The sequence below is a fragment of the Aethalodelphis obliquidens genome, unplaced genomic scaffold (genome assembly GCF_003676395.1).
Source record: "Aethalodelphis obliquidens isolate GAN/ISIS:26980383/991018 unplaced genomic scaffold, ASM367639v1 scaffold75, whole genome shotgun sequence".
Classification (NCBI taxonomy): domain Eukaryota; kingdom Metazoa; phylum Chordata; class Mammalia; order Artiodactyla; family Delphinidae; genus Aethalodelphis; species Aethalodelphis obliquidens.
In genome coordinates, this window is record NW_020838019.1 from 6,505,587 (window position 1) to 6,522,842 (window position 17,256).

At 37.2% G+C, this 17,256-nt stretch overlaps 1 protein-coding gene across 17 annotated transcripts in view; it reads left to right on the plus strand.

The window, feature by feature from the left end:
* The window catches only part of CHD9 (chromodomain helicase DNA binding protein 9), a 236,146-nt gene that overhangs the window by 187,204 nt on the left and 31,686 nt on the right, over positions 1–17,256 (plus strand). For all 17 annotated transcript variants that reach the window (XM_027092199.1, XM_027092200.1, XM_027092207.1 and 14 more), the window contains 5 exons: positions 2,322–2,481; positions 2,923–3,012; positions 14,283–14,386; positions 14,893–15,010; positions 15,656–15,713. In XM_027092199.1, the coding sequence (XP_026948000.1) occupies positions 2,322–2,481; positions 2,923–3,012; positions 14,283–14,386; positions 14,893–15,010; positions 15,656–15,713 (530 nt within the window). The remainder of the gene's footprint in view (positions 1–2,321; positions 2,482–2,922; positions 3,013–14,282; positions 14,387–14,892; positions 15,011–15,655; positions 15,714–17,256) is intronic.

A 17,256-nucleotide genomic window follows, 5' to 3' on the forward strand; every position in this document is an offset into this window, starting at 1 on the left:
TGCTTCATAGATTATCTAAAAGTTTCAGGAGTTTGTGACATCCGTGACCTCTGAAAGTGGATATAAAGGACAGGGGCTTTGATTAAAAGTTGTTTAAAAGGGGGATCAGATCCCTAAATACCCTTTTCAACTCCATGTATCCATGGCGAAGACTGACTGAATGTTTATTCTCTGGAGAAGATAAAATAGAGAATGTCTGCATTTCATTGGTATTTGCAACATGGAGCTACTAAATGGCTGTTAAATGAATATGTATACTGGACAGTGTCATACTCAAGGAAGAAAACTAAGGAATTGTCCTTGGTGAATTGACCAGACCAAAACCTAAAGATAATGACAGGAAAAAACCAGCTGGATTACCCTTCAAAGAGTCGACAGTCACCTCCACTCATTCAGCCTGTCTATCAACTTTTCTGTCATTCTTAAATATGAGCAAATAACCAAGGGTATCAGGCATCTGAGGAACATCTCCAACATGAGAGAGAGACTAAAAACAAACCACTAAAATGAACTTGTAGGAAACAAAGACTGTGAAAGGAGAAGACAACTTTTTAAAAAATATCATTAATATCTGCAAAGATACTTCAGATATACTATGATTTTGAAAAAAGACGAAAGTACTGTAGAAACATTCAAGACACAGACCTCTTAAAAATTACAAATTAACATGTAAAAATTAACATGCAGTTACATTAAAAAGAAAATAGGATTAAATGATGAATCTGAGGAAATTATGGTAGGGAGAAATTTTTTTTTTTTGGAGAAATTTAAAAATATAAAACATCTCCATATTTTATTAGGAAAATTTCAATATGTGTATTTTTAAATATGCACTGTTTAGTTTCCAAACCAACAAGGGTCAGGAGGACTAGAATACAGAGCATTATTAACATAGACTAAAATGCAATTTAAGATGGAAGCATTAATTGAGATTAAAAAAGGATACTACATAATAAAAAAAAACTAATCCATAAAAGAAGATATAACAAAATGAACTTGTATGCACTGAACAAAATAGTATCAAAATATAAAGGCAAAACCCACCAAAATCCTAAGGAGAAATGGGACAAACCTACATAGTGCTTCTATTTACCATTGTGATGAAACTCCTAGCTGGTAGAATATGGCAGGGAAAAGATAGACAAGAATTGAAAGGAAGAAGCACAGCTGTATTATTTGTAATCGTGAAAACTTGTAAGTGAAACAACTCCAGCATAGTTGAAGAATAATATGCAGGTGATATAGTCATAGAATAGATTTTTACACAGCAGTTAAAATGGATGAATTAGAGCCTCCATGAATCAGCAAGTATTTATAAATCTCAGAAAAAAATTAAATATAATAAATAAGTTACAGAATTGCATGTATAATGTAATGAAAGCTTAAATACTGAATATTTCTCCAACACACAAGTATAAACGTGTATGAAATGAAAATCAAATTCAGGGTAGTGACTATGTCTGGGAAGGAAAGAGTGAATTGGACTTTATGTATTATTTCCTTTAATAAGAAACTGACCAGGGCTTCCCTGGTGGCGCAATGGTTGAGAATCTGCCTGCCGATGCAGGGGACACGGGTTCGAGCCCTGGTCTGGGAAGATCCCACATGCCGCGGAGCAACTGGGCCCATGAGCCACAACTACTGAGCCTGCGCGTCTGGAGCCTGTGCTCCGCAACAAGAGAGGCCACGACAGTGAGAGGCCCGTGCGCCGTGGTGAAGAGTGGCCCGCGCACCGTGAAGAAGAGTGGCCCCCGTTTGCCACAACTAGAGAAAGCCCTCGCACAGAAACAAAGACCCACCACAGCCAAAAATAAATAAATAAATAAATAAATTTTTTTTAAAAACTGACCAAATATGGAATATGTTAAGATTAAGAGTGAAATCAAATGAATTTAGCTCTCTTAAACAGGAACCCCACAAAACCTAATCCATGTTATTAGTAACAATCAGTTTTGAAAATCAAGAGGCCACAACTTGTATTTTTGTAACTAAGGAAGCAAAAAGTAAAGCAGAGGGAAAGGTTTGATCTTTCAGTTTTTACATTTGGAAAAAAAATGTTTTGCAACATAGAGGTAATCAGAATGATTAATTGGGGATATGAAATTGGGTGGTTGGCAGAAATTGTGTTAATATGTGTGTGGTATCGTGGACTTATCTTGTGATTGAGTTTATATTTTTACCATTAATTTTTCAAAGATCTCTGTATAGCCTACACAGACCTCTGAAAGTCTCCAGAAATTTCTTCCATTGAAAAAATGTTTTAAATTGACCGTCTTTATACAAATTATCCCTGATTTCATTTGTCCTTCTCATTTTAACAGGTCTGTCAGCCCCTGTACCCAGAGGTCGAAAAGGGAAGAAAGTAAAGACTCAAACAAGCTCATTTGATATACAAAAAGCAGAATGGCTTCGAAAATACAATCCTGAGCAGCTACTTCAAGATGAAGGCTACAAAAAACATATAAAACACCACTGTAATAAGTAGGTAGTAGGGTATTTTTAACACAACCCATTGCAAGTTTACTTCTGAATTTATTAACAATCTTAAAGCATGCTGATTCTGAGTACAGAGACAGTGTGGTCTAGGACCAATCCTAATCTTATTCTTACCAGGGTATCCTTCAGCAAATCATGGTACCTCTTGTGTCACTTTTCATCAGCAGAGAGAGAAAAAAAACTGGCCTCCAAGTGATCTCATTATATCTTACTTGGATATTAAATAATGATGATTGTAAAGATTTTGAAGAAACCTATTTTATATATATGATAGTAATGAGGTTTATTTAATCAGAAGTAATTATCATTATTTCATTATAAAAATTTTGTATACAAATTCTTTTCTAATTTTAACCCCATGGATGAATTTTCTTTAATGATTAATGTCTTTGTGTCTTTTGATTTTTTTTTCCCCCTCATTTTTAGAGTTTTGCTTCGTGTAAGAATGCTGTATTATCTAAAGCAAGAAGTCATTGGAAATGAGTGCCAGAAAGTGTTTGATGGAGTTGATGCAAGGTAAATTAAATAGCATGTTTATTCTTCAGCAACGTAATGAGGCAAAAGTTAAATGACCAGAAAATTGTATATTAAGTGAATGCTTATTCAGTGAAATTCACAGGAAGAAAAATCTACCAAACTTAGAGTGACCCTTGCCATTTTGTTGCCTTTCGTCTATTAATCTCATCGTTGGCTCTGTCGCTGAAAGTTATCATAAGAATAATAACATTAGCATTAGTAATAGCTTCCTGCTACCAAATCTAAAACTTAACCTTCCACCCTCTTACTGCAGTGACTTTTACATCCTCATATGATCCATCCAGCACCTTAGTCTCTCAGTTCCTTGACCTTTATCTACAATCGTCTTCTTTCCTCTCCACCACAGCCACACACGCACACAATCATATACTTAATCTTACTATCACCAGTAACAGCATTACCTCTTCAATCTGCATTTCAGCTGTCACTTATTTCCTTCAGACTCACTTAACTTGGGTACTTTTCACTCTCATTCTCTAATTTCATCACGATGTCCCCCATCTTATCCATCTCCACCTTCATGCCCCTCTCTCCTCATTATAAACCTGCATTCTGTAGTCCAGCAGTGTACTCACTAACTGAGATTCTTTGCCTGATTTCCCCTCTGTTCTACATTCGTGGCACAACCCCAACTCATGTTAAACCGAAAAATCGTTTTACCCCTTGCCTATACCTAAGCAGTTGAACATGGCTGGAGAAAATCACACAAACCCTGCCGAATAACTAACTTCAAATTGATGAGCATTGATCTCAAGCAAAATTAAACACAAGTAAGCTGTTTAACCACCATGACTAGGAAGTTCACTTACCTACTCTTCAAGAGGACCATTCCACACCTCTCTCCTCAAGCCATCTTCCTGTCCCACCAGCATCACCCTCCAGTAATGACTTTGCTATATATTTCACAGAGAAAACAGAAACAATCAGACAAGAGCTACCTTCAGTTCTACTTGTTGTATGTGTCCCCCTATTTATTCCTTCCCTTGGGATGAAGTAGAAATCCTCCTCCTCCTAAGAGCAACCCTTATGCTTGGAACTTGTTTCTTACCTTTTAAGGACTTTACGCCTGTAATCACCTTCTGAATCATTCTCTTGGCGTATATACATTCCTTAATATCATGTATCATACATACATCGTACTACTCCATTTCTCCACTCCCCTTCATGAAAATAAAGAGTTGTCTGTGTTGACAGTCTCTACTTCTTTACCTTGCATCTTCTCTTCAATCTATTCCAATTAATCTTTCATCTCCACTCTCCCGCTGAAATGATTTTTAATCAGGCCACTAATAACCTACCATGAGATCACTCTCTCAACTTATTCTACTTCTCCCTTCTTGAAGTGATGTCTTCAGTACACATCCTTGCTGCTACCACCTGGTTGTCCTTTTTTCCATATTGGTCTTTCCTTTGCATTTTCCTTTGCTAGCTCTTATTCCTCTAATAGATCTCTAGATGTTGGATTGACCAAGACGTGTGTCCTCAGCTTTCTTTTTTATCTGTACTTTCCCTTTCAGTAAACTAATGCAACCTCATCATATTAAATATGATCTTTACACAGGTGACAGTCAGATTTACATATTCATCCCAGACGTTTCCCCTCAGCTCTAAGCTCTGAGTTAGCTGCTTCTAAACATTTCCACTTGAAAAATCTAATTAACAGCTCAAACTTCCCGTGTATCTCCCAAATCTGTCTCCTATTCCTTCCTCCCCACCTTCGCACATACAAGCCTTCTCCATCCTACTAAATGTACCACCCAGTTGCTCTGGTATCATTCTTGATTCTTCTCTTCCCCTCAAACCCTACAGGAAGACTTGTTAGCTTGACAAAGTATATGCCAAACCTGAGCACTTTTCACTCTCCTCTGCTAACTCCCTGGTCCAAGCCACCATTATCTCGTGTTTAGACTTTTTCAGTGGCCTCCTAAGTGAGTCTCTTTGCCTCTTCTTTTTCAAGAGTTGTTGGGTATTTTTTTGGCTGCACTACGCAGCATACAAGATCTTAGTTCCCGGACAAGGGATCAAACCCAGGCCCCCTGCAGTGGAAGAACAGAGTCCTAACCACTACTGGACCACCAGGGATTTCCCATCTTTGCCTCTTATTTTGCCTCTCTACAGTTGGACCTTCACACAGCAGCCAGAGTGATCTTTCTAAAGCAAAAATCAGGCCAAGGCACTTCTTAAAACCTTCCAGTTGCTTCTCATTTCTCTTAGAATAAAGCCCAATCCTACAGTGCCCTACATAACTCTGGGATCTCTTCCTCCATTCTGTCCCTCATCCACGATGTTCCTCCAACATGTCAGGCTCATTCTGTGCTGTTCCCCCTACTACAAATATTCTTTCCCTTAATCTTCCACAGAACTGCCCCTTCATATCATGCAGGTCTCAGCTTAAGTTTCACCTCTTCAGATAGGCCTTCCCTGCCCACGCTAGCTAAAGCAGCCCACCAGTCACCCACTATTACTTAACCTTATTTTATCTCATTCATGTTGCCTACTAGTATTAAAAATTATATTTATTTTTTAAATTGTATTTCCCCTATCATTACAATTTAAGCTGGTTGAAGGTGAAGTATGCTATCTGTCTTATTGATCATTGTGTTCCCAGCCCCTAGAATCTGGGAAATAGTAACACCCAGTAAATACTTGTTGACTAATTGGCTCCTCTTTTTCCTTGGTCTGACTGCATTCAATCCCCTTGTGATTTCCCAGGAACTGTACTGTGATCTATGAATTATCCTCTTTCATTATTCTTACCCTCTCTGGCTTCTCATTTGGATTTTAAGATATTTACATCTCTCTCAACACACATACACATGCACACACACACAGACACACACACACCACTTTTGCACCCAGTTCTCCTCAGACTACCATATTATTACTCTCCTTGGTTTCACAGCCAAACTTATTTTAAAGAAGTATCTGTATGTGCTGTCCTCTTTTTCTTTTCTCGCATTCACTGTACATTCCACTACAATTCAGCTTCTACCCCCTCACTCCATCACCTACTTTAAGAAGTTCTTCACCCACATTCTCACTGCTAAATTTGATGGATATATCATAGTGTTTATCTTATTTACCTTTATTGATCACTTCCATATTATTAGAATGTGTCTGTGATGCCATTCTCCTGTAGACTTTCTTTTTAGCTTTCTGCTTGCCACTTTTCATTTTCAGTCTTCTCTTCCACCTGTCCCTTAAATGTGTTCACATAGGCCCTCTCATCACTTACTCTTGGGTTTTCACATCTTTTCTGCAGCATCAATTTATATTTCCATACTGATGACTTCCGAACCTAATTCTAGCCCACATCTCTTTTCTGAACTTTAGATCTGCATTTATCAAATATGCCATGGTTACTAATGCCTCCAGGCCTTTGCATTCTTGCAGGAACATTCTCTTTCCCATTTTCTTTCATTTTCCCTCTCTTACTGCTCAGCCAGCATCAACTCAGCCTCCCTGTCCTCTCATGTCTGGGTAAAGCACATACCCAGAGTGCCCTGTCACAGCACTCATCACAGGCATTGAAGAGGTTTTGCAGATACCTCTTCAAAAGGGCAAGGATATGTCTGTCTTACTATTGCCATTGTTGGCACATTGTGAATACTGTGAATATTTAAATCAAAATGAATATTTAAATCAAAATAGATTAAAAAATCTATTTTGAATGGATGATCTAGCCTGGGGAAGTTAGAGGCTTTATGCAAGAGATAGCACATGAACTGAATCTCTCAAAGCAGAAATCAACAATAGGAGTACATGCACCTTATTGTATTCCTTTCCCTAGCAGTTAAGGAACACTTAACACTTAACATGCATATGGCACATTTAAACCGTGAGGTAGCTCTTTGGTGGGACTAACGGCAGACTCTGGGAGAGCTCACACCAATGAGTACTTCCCAGAACTTCTGCTGCCAGTGTCTTTGTCCCCATGATGAGCCACAGCCAGCCCCCACCTCTGCAGGAGACCATCTAACACTAGCAGGAAGATGAATCGCTCCCCCAGCTTGTGCCTGTAATTACAGTTATAGCAATATTAGTTCACAGTTATCAAGTGCTTTCTGTGTGCCAAGTACTCATGTAAGAGCCATGTGGCTGACAGGGTCTTGGTGCTCCAGCCGGCTGTCCGGGTGTTGGTGCTCCGGCTGGGTGTCAGGCCTAAGACTTGTATGTGGGAGAGCCGAGTTCACGACATTGGTCCACCAGACACCTCCCGGCCCCACATAATATCGAACGGCGAAAGCTCTCCCAGAGATTTACATCTCAATGCTAACACCCAGCTCCACTCAACGACCAGCAAGGTAAAGTGCTGCACAGCGCATGCCAAACAACTAGCAAGACAGGAAAACAACTCCAGCCATTAGCAGAGAGGCTGCCTAAAATCATAATAAGTTCACAGACACCCCAAAACACACCACCAGGCATGGTCCTGCCCACCAGAAAGACAAGATCCACCCTCAGCCACCAGAACACAAGCACCAGTCCCCTCCACCGGGAAGCCTACACAATCCACTGAACCAACCTTACCCACTGGGGGCAGACACCAAAAACAACGGGAACTACGAACCTGCAGCCTGTGAAAAGGAGACCCCAAATGCAGTAAGTTAAGCAACATGACAAGACAGAGAAATAAACAGCAGATGATGGAGCAAAGTAAAAACCCACCAGACCAAATAAATGAGGAGGAAATAGGCAGTCTACCTGGAAAAGAATTCAGAGTAATGATAGTAAAGATGATCCAAAGTCTTAGAAATAGAATGGAGAAAATACAAGAAACGTTTAACAAGGACCTAAGGAGCAAACAAACAATGATGAACGACACAATAAATGAAATTTAAAATTCTTTAGAAGGAATCAGTAACAGAAAAAATGAGGCAAAAGAATGGATAAGTGACCTGGAAGATAAAATACTGGAAATAACTACCACAGAGCAGAATAAAGAATAAAGAATGAAAAGAATTGAGGACAGTCTCAGAGACCTCTGGGACCACATTAAATGTTCCAACCTTCGAACTATAGGAGTCCCAGAAGAAGAAGAGAAAAAGAAAGGGACTGAGAAAATATTTGAAGAGATTATACTTGAAAGCTTCCCTAATATGGGAAAGGATATAGTCAAACAGGTCCAGGAAGCACAGAGTCCCATACAGGATAAATCCAAGGAGAAATCCACCAAGACACATATTAATCAAACTATCAAAAACTAAATACAAAGAAAACATATTAAAAACAGCAAGTGAAAAGCAACAATAACATACAAGGGAATCCCCATAAGGTTAACAGCTGATTTCTCAGCAGAAACTCTGTGAGCAGGAAGGGTGTGTCAGGACATATTTAAAGTGATGAAAGGGAAAAACCTACAACCAAAATTACTCTACCCAGCAAGGATCTCATTCAGATTTGACAGAAATTAAAAGCTTTACAGACAAGCAAAAGGTAAGAGAATTCAGCACCACGAAACGAGCTTTTAAACAAATGCTAAAGGAACTTCTCTAGGCAGGAAACATAAGAGAAGGAAAAGACCTACAATAACGAACCCAAACAATTAAGAAAATGGTAATAGGATCATATATATCGATAATTTCCTTAAATGTAAATGGATTAAATGTTCCAACCAAAAGACATAGACTGGCTGAATGAATACAAACACAAGACCTGTATATATGCTATCTACAGGAGACCCACTTCAGACCTAGGGACACATACAGACTGAAAGTGAGGGGATGGAAAAAGATATTCCATGCAAATGGAAATCAGAAGAAAGCTGGAGTAGCAATTCTCATATCAGACAAAGTAGACTTTAAAATAAAGACTATTACAAGAGACAAACAAGGACACTACATAATGATCAAGGGATCGATCCAAGAAGAAGATATAACAGTTGTAAATATTTATACACCCAACATAGAAGCACCTCAATACACAAGGCAAATGCTAACCGCCATAAAAGGGGAAATCGACAGTAACACATTCGTAGTAGGGGACTTTAACAGCCCACTTTTACCAATGGACAGATCATCCAAAATGAAAATAAATAAGGAAACATAAGCTTTAAATGACACATCAGACAAGATGGACTTAATTGATATTTATAGGACCTTCCATGCAAAAACAACAGAATACACTTTCTTCTCAAGTGCTCATGGAACTTTCTCCAGGATAGACCATATCTTGGGTCACAAATCAAGCCTTGGTAAATTTAAGAAAATTGATATCATATCAAGTGTCTTTTCCAACCACAACTCTGTAAGACTTGGTTACAGAAAAAAAACCTGTAAAAAATACAAACACATGGAGGCTAAACTATATGCTACTAAATAACCAGGAGATCATTGAAGAAATCAAAGAGGAAATCAAAAAATACCTAGAAACAAATGACAATGAGAACATGATGACCCAAAACCTATGGGATGCAGCAAAAGCAGTTCTCAGAGGGAAATTTATAGAAATACAGTCCTATGTCAAGAAACAAGAAACATCTCAAATGAACAACCAAACCTTACACCTAAAGCAATTAGAGAAAGAAGAACCAAAAAACCCCCAAAGTTTGCAGAAGGAAAGAAATCATAAAGATCAGATCAGAAATAAATGGAAAAGAAGTGATGGAAACAATAGCAAAGATTAATAAAAGTAAAAGCTGTTTCTTTGTGAAGATAAACAAAATTGATAAACCATTAGATTCATCAAGAAAAAAAAGGGAGAAGACTCAAATCAATAGAATTAGAAGTGAAAACGGAGACGTAACAGCTGACACTGCAGAAATATAAAGGATCATGAGAGATTGCTACAAGCAACTATATGCCAATAAAATGGATAACCTGGAAGAAATGGACAAATTCTTAGAAAAGCACAACCTTCTGGGACTGAACCAGGAAGAAATAGAAAATATAAACAGACCGGTCACAAACACTGAAAATGAAACTGTGATTAAAAATCTTCCAACAAACAAAAGCCCAGGACCAGATGGCTTCACAGGCAAATTCTATCAAACATTTAGAGAAGAGCTAACACCTATCCTTCTTAAACTCTTCAAAAATATATTAGAGGGAGGAACACTCCCAAACTCATTCTACGAGGCCACCATCACCCTGATACGACAGGGTGGTATCACAAAGAAAGAAAGATGTCACAAAGAAAGTAAACTACAGGCCAATATCACTGATGAACATAGATGCCAAAATTTCAAAACAATACTAGCAGACAGAATCCAGCAGCACATTAATAGGATCATACACCCTGATCAAGTGGGGTTTATCTGAGGAATGCAAGGATTCTTCAATATACGCAAATCAATGTGATAAACCATTTTGAATATTGAAGGAGAAAAACCATATGATCATCTCAATAGATTCAGAAAAAGCTTTCAACAAAATTCAACACCCATATTTATGATAAAAAGCCTCCAGAAAGTAAGCATAGAGGGAACTTAACCTCAACATAATAAAGGCCATATGTGACAAACCCACAACCAACATCGTTCTGAATGGGGAAAAACTGAAACCATTTCCACCTAGATTAGGAACAAGACAAGGTTGCCCACTCTCACCACTATTATTTAACATAGTTTTGGAAGTTTTAGCCACAGCAATCAGAGAAGAAAAAGAAATAAGAGGAATCCAAATTGGAAAAGAAGTAAAACTGTCACTTTGCAGATGATATGAAACTATACATAGAGAATCCTAAAGATGCTACCAGAAAACTACTAGAGCTAATCAATGAATTTGGTAAAGTAGTAGGATACAAAATTAATTCACAGAAATCTCTTGCATTCCTACACACTAATGATGAAAACTCTGAAAGAGAAATTAAGGAAACACTCCCATTTACCATTGCAACAAAAAGAAAATACCTAGGAATAAACCTACCTAAGGAGACAAAAGACGTGTATGCGGACAACTATAAGACACCAATGAAAGAAATTAAAGATGATACATACAGATGAAGAGATATACCAAGTTCTTGGATTGGAAGAATCAACATCATGAAAATTACTATACAAAGCAATCTACAGATTCAGTGCAATCCCTATCAAACTACCACTGGCATTTTTCACAGAACTAGAACAGAAAATTTCACAATTTGTATGGAAACACAAAAGACCTGAATAGCCAAAGCAATCTTGAGAAAGAAAAACGGAGCTGGAGGAATCACGCTCCCTGACTTCAGACTATACTACAAAGCTACAGTAATCAAAACAGTATGGCGCTGGCACAAAAACAGAAATACAGATCAATGGAACAGGATAGAAAGCCCAGAGATAAACCCACGCACATATGGTCACCTTATCTTTGACAAAGGAGGCAAGAATATACAATGAAGAGAAGATAGCCTCTTCAATAAATGGTAGTGGGAAAACTGGACAGCTACATGTAAAAGAATGAAATTAGAATACTCCCTAACACCATACACAAAAGTAAGCTCAAAATGGATTAAAGACCTAAATGTAAGGCCAGACACTATCAATCTCTTAGAGGAAAACATAGGCAGAGCACTCTATGACGTAAATCACAGCAAGATCCTTTTTGACCCACGTCCCAGAGAAAGGGAAATAAAAGCAAAAATAAACAAATGGGACCTAGTGAAACTTAAAAGCTTTTGCACAGGAAAGGAAACCATAAACAAGACGAAAAGCCAACCCTCAGAATGGGAGAAAATATTTGCAAACAAAGCAACTGACAAAGGATTAATCTCCAAAATATACAAGCATTTCATGCATCTCACTATCAAAAATGCAAACAATCCAATCCAAAAATGAGCAGAAGACCTAAGTAGACATTTCTCTAAAGAAGATATACAGATTGCCAACAAACAGATGAAAGGATGCTCAACATCATTAATCATTAGAGAAATGCAAATCAAAACTACAATGAGGTATCACCTCCCACCAGTCTGAATGGCCATCATCAAAAAATCTACAAACAATAAATGCTGGAGAGGGTGTGGAGAAAAGGGAACCCTCTTGCACTGTTGGTGGGAATGTAAATTGATACAGCCACTATGGAGAACAGTATGGCGGTTCCTTAAAAAACTACAATAGAACTACCCTACAACTCAGCAATCCCACTCCTGGGCGTATACCCAGAGAAAACTGTAATTCAAAAAGAGTCATGTACCACAATGTTCATTACAGCTCTATTTACAATAGCCAGGACATGGAAGCACCCTAAGTGTCCATCGACAGATGAATTGAGAAAGATGTGGCACGTATATACAATGGAATATTACTCAGCCATAAAAAGAAATGAAATTGAGTTATTTGTAGTGAGATGGATGGACCCAGAGTCTGTCATACAGAGTTAAGTAAGTCGAAAGAGAAAATCAAATACTGTACGCTAACACATATATATGGAATCTAAAAAAAAAAAACAATGGTTTTGAAGAACCTAGGGGCAGGACAGGAATAAAGACACAGATGATGTAGAGAATGGACTTGAGGACACGGGGAGGGGGAAGGGTAAGCTGGGAGGAAGTGAGAGAGTGGCATAGACATATATACACTACCAAATGTAAAATAGATAGCTAGTGGGAAGCAGCCACATAGCACAGGGAGATCAGCTCGGTGCTTTGTGTCTAACTAGAGTGGTGGGATAATGGAGGGTGGGAGGGAGACGCAAGACGGAGGGATATGTGTATATGTATAGCTGATTCACTTTGTTATACAGGAGAAACTAACACAGCATTGTAAAGCAATGATACTCCAATAAAGATGTTAAAATAAATAAATATATATTTTTTAAAACCCATGAGGTATATATTTAGTGCCTTTTACTCTCTAAAAACAGGAAAAACCTTCCACCTCAGATGACAGTCACAATATTTTGAGCTTTAGAGTGCTACCTGATGATTGGTAAGAGGAAGTACAGTATCTGACCCACTTTATTTTTCCCTGTTTGGCATCCTGTCTCTGGTGTTCTTTCCTCTTTCTTTTGTCATTCTGTGCTTCTGCTTTGTTTAATCCTGACCAGGAATGCAATAAAAAATAAATATCTTCTTTAACTGTATTTTTCCTCATCTATTTTTCAGCTTTTGCCATATCACCGGAAAATCTCTCTTCCTCTTTCTCTGTTTCTGCACTAAGCTAAGAAATATTGTGATTGTGACACTTCTGTTTTTAAGCAAAATAAAGTATAATGAGGTGTGCGTTTAGAGTATTGAAAATTTTCTTTTTGTCTCCTGGCAAAGCACTTAGGAAAAATAAAAAGTAATTTTTTAATCCATTTTTTATGTTTTATTTACTTATAAAACTTAAAACTTTTTAATTGTCAGTATCTTTGATTTCAACTATATTAGTGGTTAACTGTTGGGTTCTTGTGGACTAGCCCAGGAACATATTGACCATTTATCAGTTTATATCTGTATGAAAATTTATTTGCATTCCCAAAGACAACCGACTTACAGATGAACTTTTGCCACACAACTTAGTTATAAGAAACGCTCCATTTCTTCACACCTATAGTCCTTTCTTAATTTATAAAATTTATGGTGCCACGATGAGATGAAATTCTACTTAATATAATTTGTGTTAAGTTTTTTATTATATCTCTGATTCTTTGGAAATTGATAATACATTAATGTCATAGGGAAAATCTCAAGTAGAATATTTGATTCCCTGAGGTAATTTACCCTATCCAATCTCTTTGACTGTTGAATACAATATAAGAATGACGTGTATTTATATCAAAATTAATGATACTTATTTGCTAATCCTTGTCAAACATTATTAACTCTTTGCTAGGCTTCCTTCACTGGTAAGCAGTGCTTAATTTTTCAGTGTGACTTTCCTAGCAATAGTGGTCTAAAAGAGACATAACTTGTTTTACAGCCTAGAGCCATTCATTTGCTTTTTTAGGGCCTCAGTCTCCTCATATACAAAGTGATATTTTTGACCCAGATGATTTTTGCCAAGTTGTTTGCTGACATAAGACTCTGCTTTCTGATAGAACCTTTTGTCTATATCTGAAGGAAATTAGTGGAAAGAATATGATTCCTTAAGAATAAAGTAAACCTGTTGAAACTTATTTCTTCTGTTGCACTTAAGAATATCAATTCATTTTATGGTACCTTTGTTGTTATTGTGCAGTTTTATAATTTTAATATGTGGTAGTTGTGGAAAATTTTTTTAAATGAAATAAAATTGTATCCTCTTTTTCTTAAAAACCACAATGCTTTTTAGAAGCTATGTAAAATTTTGCCCCCTCTTAGACTTGTTTATAGTAACTCATAAAGTCATATCATGATTTTTTTTTAAGTGACATTGATGTTTGGGTCCCAGAACCAGACCACTCAGAAGTTCCTGCTGAATGGTGGGATTTTGATGCTGATAAGTCACTCCTTATTGGAGTTTTTAAACATGGTAAGTGAGAAGTAAGATAGGTAGAGTCTTCATCTACGTATAGTGTAATTCAGCTACTTCTCAATTTATTGATTTCCACTTACAGCTTTATTCCAGTAACACCCATATTATTATATACATCATATAAAGCATACACTCCCAAGCTATGTTTGTCAGTCACTACATTTCCTCATGAATGGGTGGCATATGTGAACTGCTTCTCTTGGACGTAAGTCTCACATAACGTCCCCTCTCAAGAAGAGTTTTTATGTGAAATATGTTATGTGTGGTCAGTTTTTCCTCTTTTCCTTTTAACTGATATATTTAATCTAGATTTTTAAATATACATATTGCCAGACCATGTAATGTTTGTGATAATTTCTAGAAAACATGTTTAACCTATGTCATTTTAATATATGGTCCCTTCAGTCCAGAAATATCACTCATCATAAATATGAGGAATGCTTACATTTATATTTTTTTCTTCTTTTTATCCTTTTTACTTTCATAATTGGTCATCCCTCTAGGTTATGAAAAATATAACACTATCCGAGCAGACCCGGCATTATGCTTCTTGGAAAGAGTGGGAAAACCTGATGAGAAAGCAGTTGCTGCAGAACAGAGGGCGAACGATTATATGGATGGGTACGTGGATTTCAGAGTCATGAATTCTCCATATAGCTCTATCAACATCAGCATATTCTGTGTCGGTGATGTTTCTCTTTAAATAATGTAGCAGTACGAGAATTGGAGTTTACAATTCAAAAGAGCTAATGATACTCTAATAAGTTAGCACTTGTCTAACAGAGTGCAATGAAGGAAGAGACCGGACCTTCCCCACACCCATTCTTTTGATGAGTCCTTCGTTTTTCCATTCTTAATTGTCATGGCAATTAAGACCAAAATTTTAGGGACCTAGGAGGGAAGAAGAAAGCTAAGCATATTACAACTGAAGAGAAATATGATGATGTTCATTATACCTATTATGAGGCCTTTTTTATTACCTTTCTTTTCTTACCAAAAGAGAAAAGTAAGAGACTATGTTAAGGTTAATACCACATTTATAAGTGAACTTGGGAGTAAGAGTAAATTAGAACTAGCTTTCTTCTGACTTGCCATGTAAATAACCTTCACGCTATTAGGCTTGGGCTCCTCTGGCTGAAGAAGAGACTTCAGTCGGACCATTAAAACATACGAAGAAGTCCTTCCAACAATACCCCATTTGTTTATCCTACCACGAGAAATTTGAAGTTCAGTACGATAATTATAGCATTTGTTGGTATTTAACAGGGATGTGGAAGATCCAGAATACAAACCTGCCCCAGCTATCTTTAAAGATGATATAGAGGTATGCTTTGGATCATGATTTTAAATCCTCGAATCTAGTTATCCATGTTTTCTTTTGCTTGCTATTTCTTTTGTATGTTTTTCCTTCATACATTTTCATTATGCATCATTTCTTAGAACATTAGCTAAGTTAGTGACTAACTTAGGTTGCCAGACATCACAAATAACCATTCAGAATTTGCTTGATCTCGTCTTCTAGACAAGCTGGAGGCTGGTTTGGACATATGAATGAAATGGGGATTCCCAACATGCTACACTGCTAGGAACCAGAGAAACACAGTGTTCAGGGGCAAAATCTCAAAGCAGAATAAGAGCTAGATACTAAAAGTACACAGCAACAGATAAAGCGATCTGAAGTAGAGGTGGAGCCCAGAGGAATTCTGAGCTGCTAAAGCATAGTTCTAAGTGTTCTGTTTATAGAAAGTCAAAAGGAAGAAAAAGAGTTGGTTGAAAGTACAGAATATAATCTGTTGGGTTGGGAAAATGATGTTAAAAGAGGAGAAGAATTTCTATAATATTTGTGAGAATATAGTAAAGACTAGACAGTGCTATGGCTGTCAGGTAGGGTTTGTTGGTCTTGGTTGCCAAGGGAATTGGATATTGAGGAAGAAAGATGAGGCTTAGGCCAGTGTGTAGCAGTGAGAATGAAATCCAGTAAAGTCAGAACCCTTAAAGGGTAGTACCTTCTGCCAAACAGCACAGGGAAACAAGTAAATTTATCTCAGCATGGTTTCTGGGTAGGGAGAAAATTGTTTCCCCTGAGAATTCATAGCCATAGGCCTGCCTTCGCTTGAGTTTATGGTTTGATTTCTTTTACTTAATCTGCATGGTCCAGGAACTCTCAAGGCAAAAATGTAATATAAAGAGAGATCCCAAGCTGGTAATACCCTTGAGGTACTTGGTAAAAAGAACAGTTAGAAGAAACGACTTCAATCTAGATTACACTTGAGTCTTGAAGATAAAGCCCTCCATAAAATGAGGTCAAAATCCAAAAATTTTTAATTTATGAGGAGCAATTTACCATGAGTGAATGTTAGCACTATAACAAAGAACAAGATTAGATCTTTAAGAATTTCTGTTAATATATCTCCTGAAATAGAAAATAAATAAAATTTTAAATGATTAAAGACATTAAAGAAAGAACTAGGAAAAAAAGAAAGACAAGATTTTAAATGACGATGGACATATGAAAGAGAATTATATGTAACTTTAAAGGTGGAAAATACTGTCGTTGAAATTTAAAACTCAACAAATAAGTTAAACATCCTGCTGGAGAAACAGATTAGACACAGCTCACGAGAGAAGAAATTATTTAGAAAATAGAGGAAGTTATCCATAATGTAGCGTGATGAATCAGTTTGAGCCAATCAGGAGAGAAAAACCACATAGTAATTTGAACAGGAAAGTTTAATGTAAAGAGCTATTGACTATAATAGGGGGGTTGAAATACTGAGTGGCAAGAACTTGAAAGAATATAGGAATAGCCACTATTCCTAAGGCTGAGATACAGCAGCCAAGGAAGGGTCCTGTGCCCACCAGGGCTG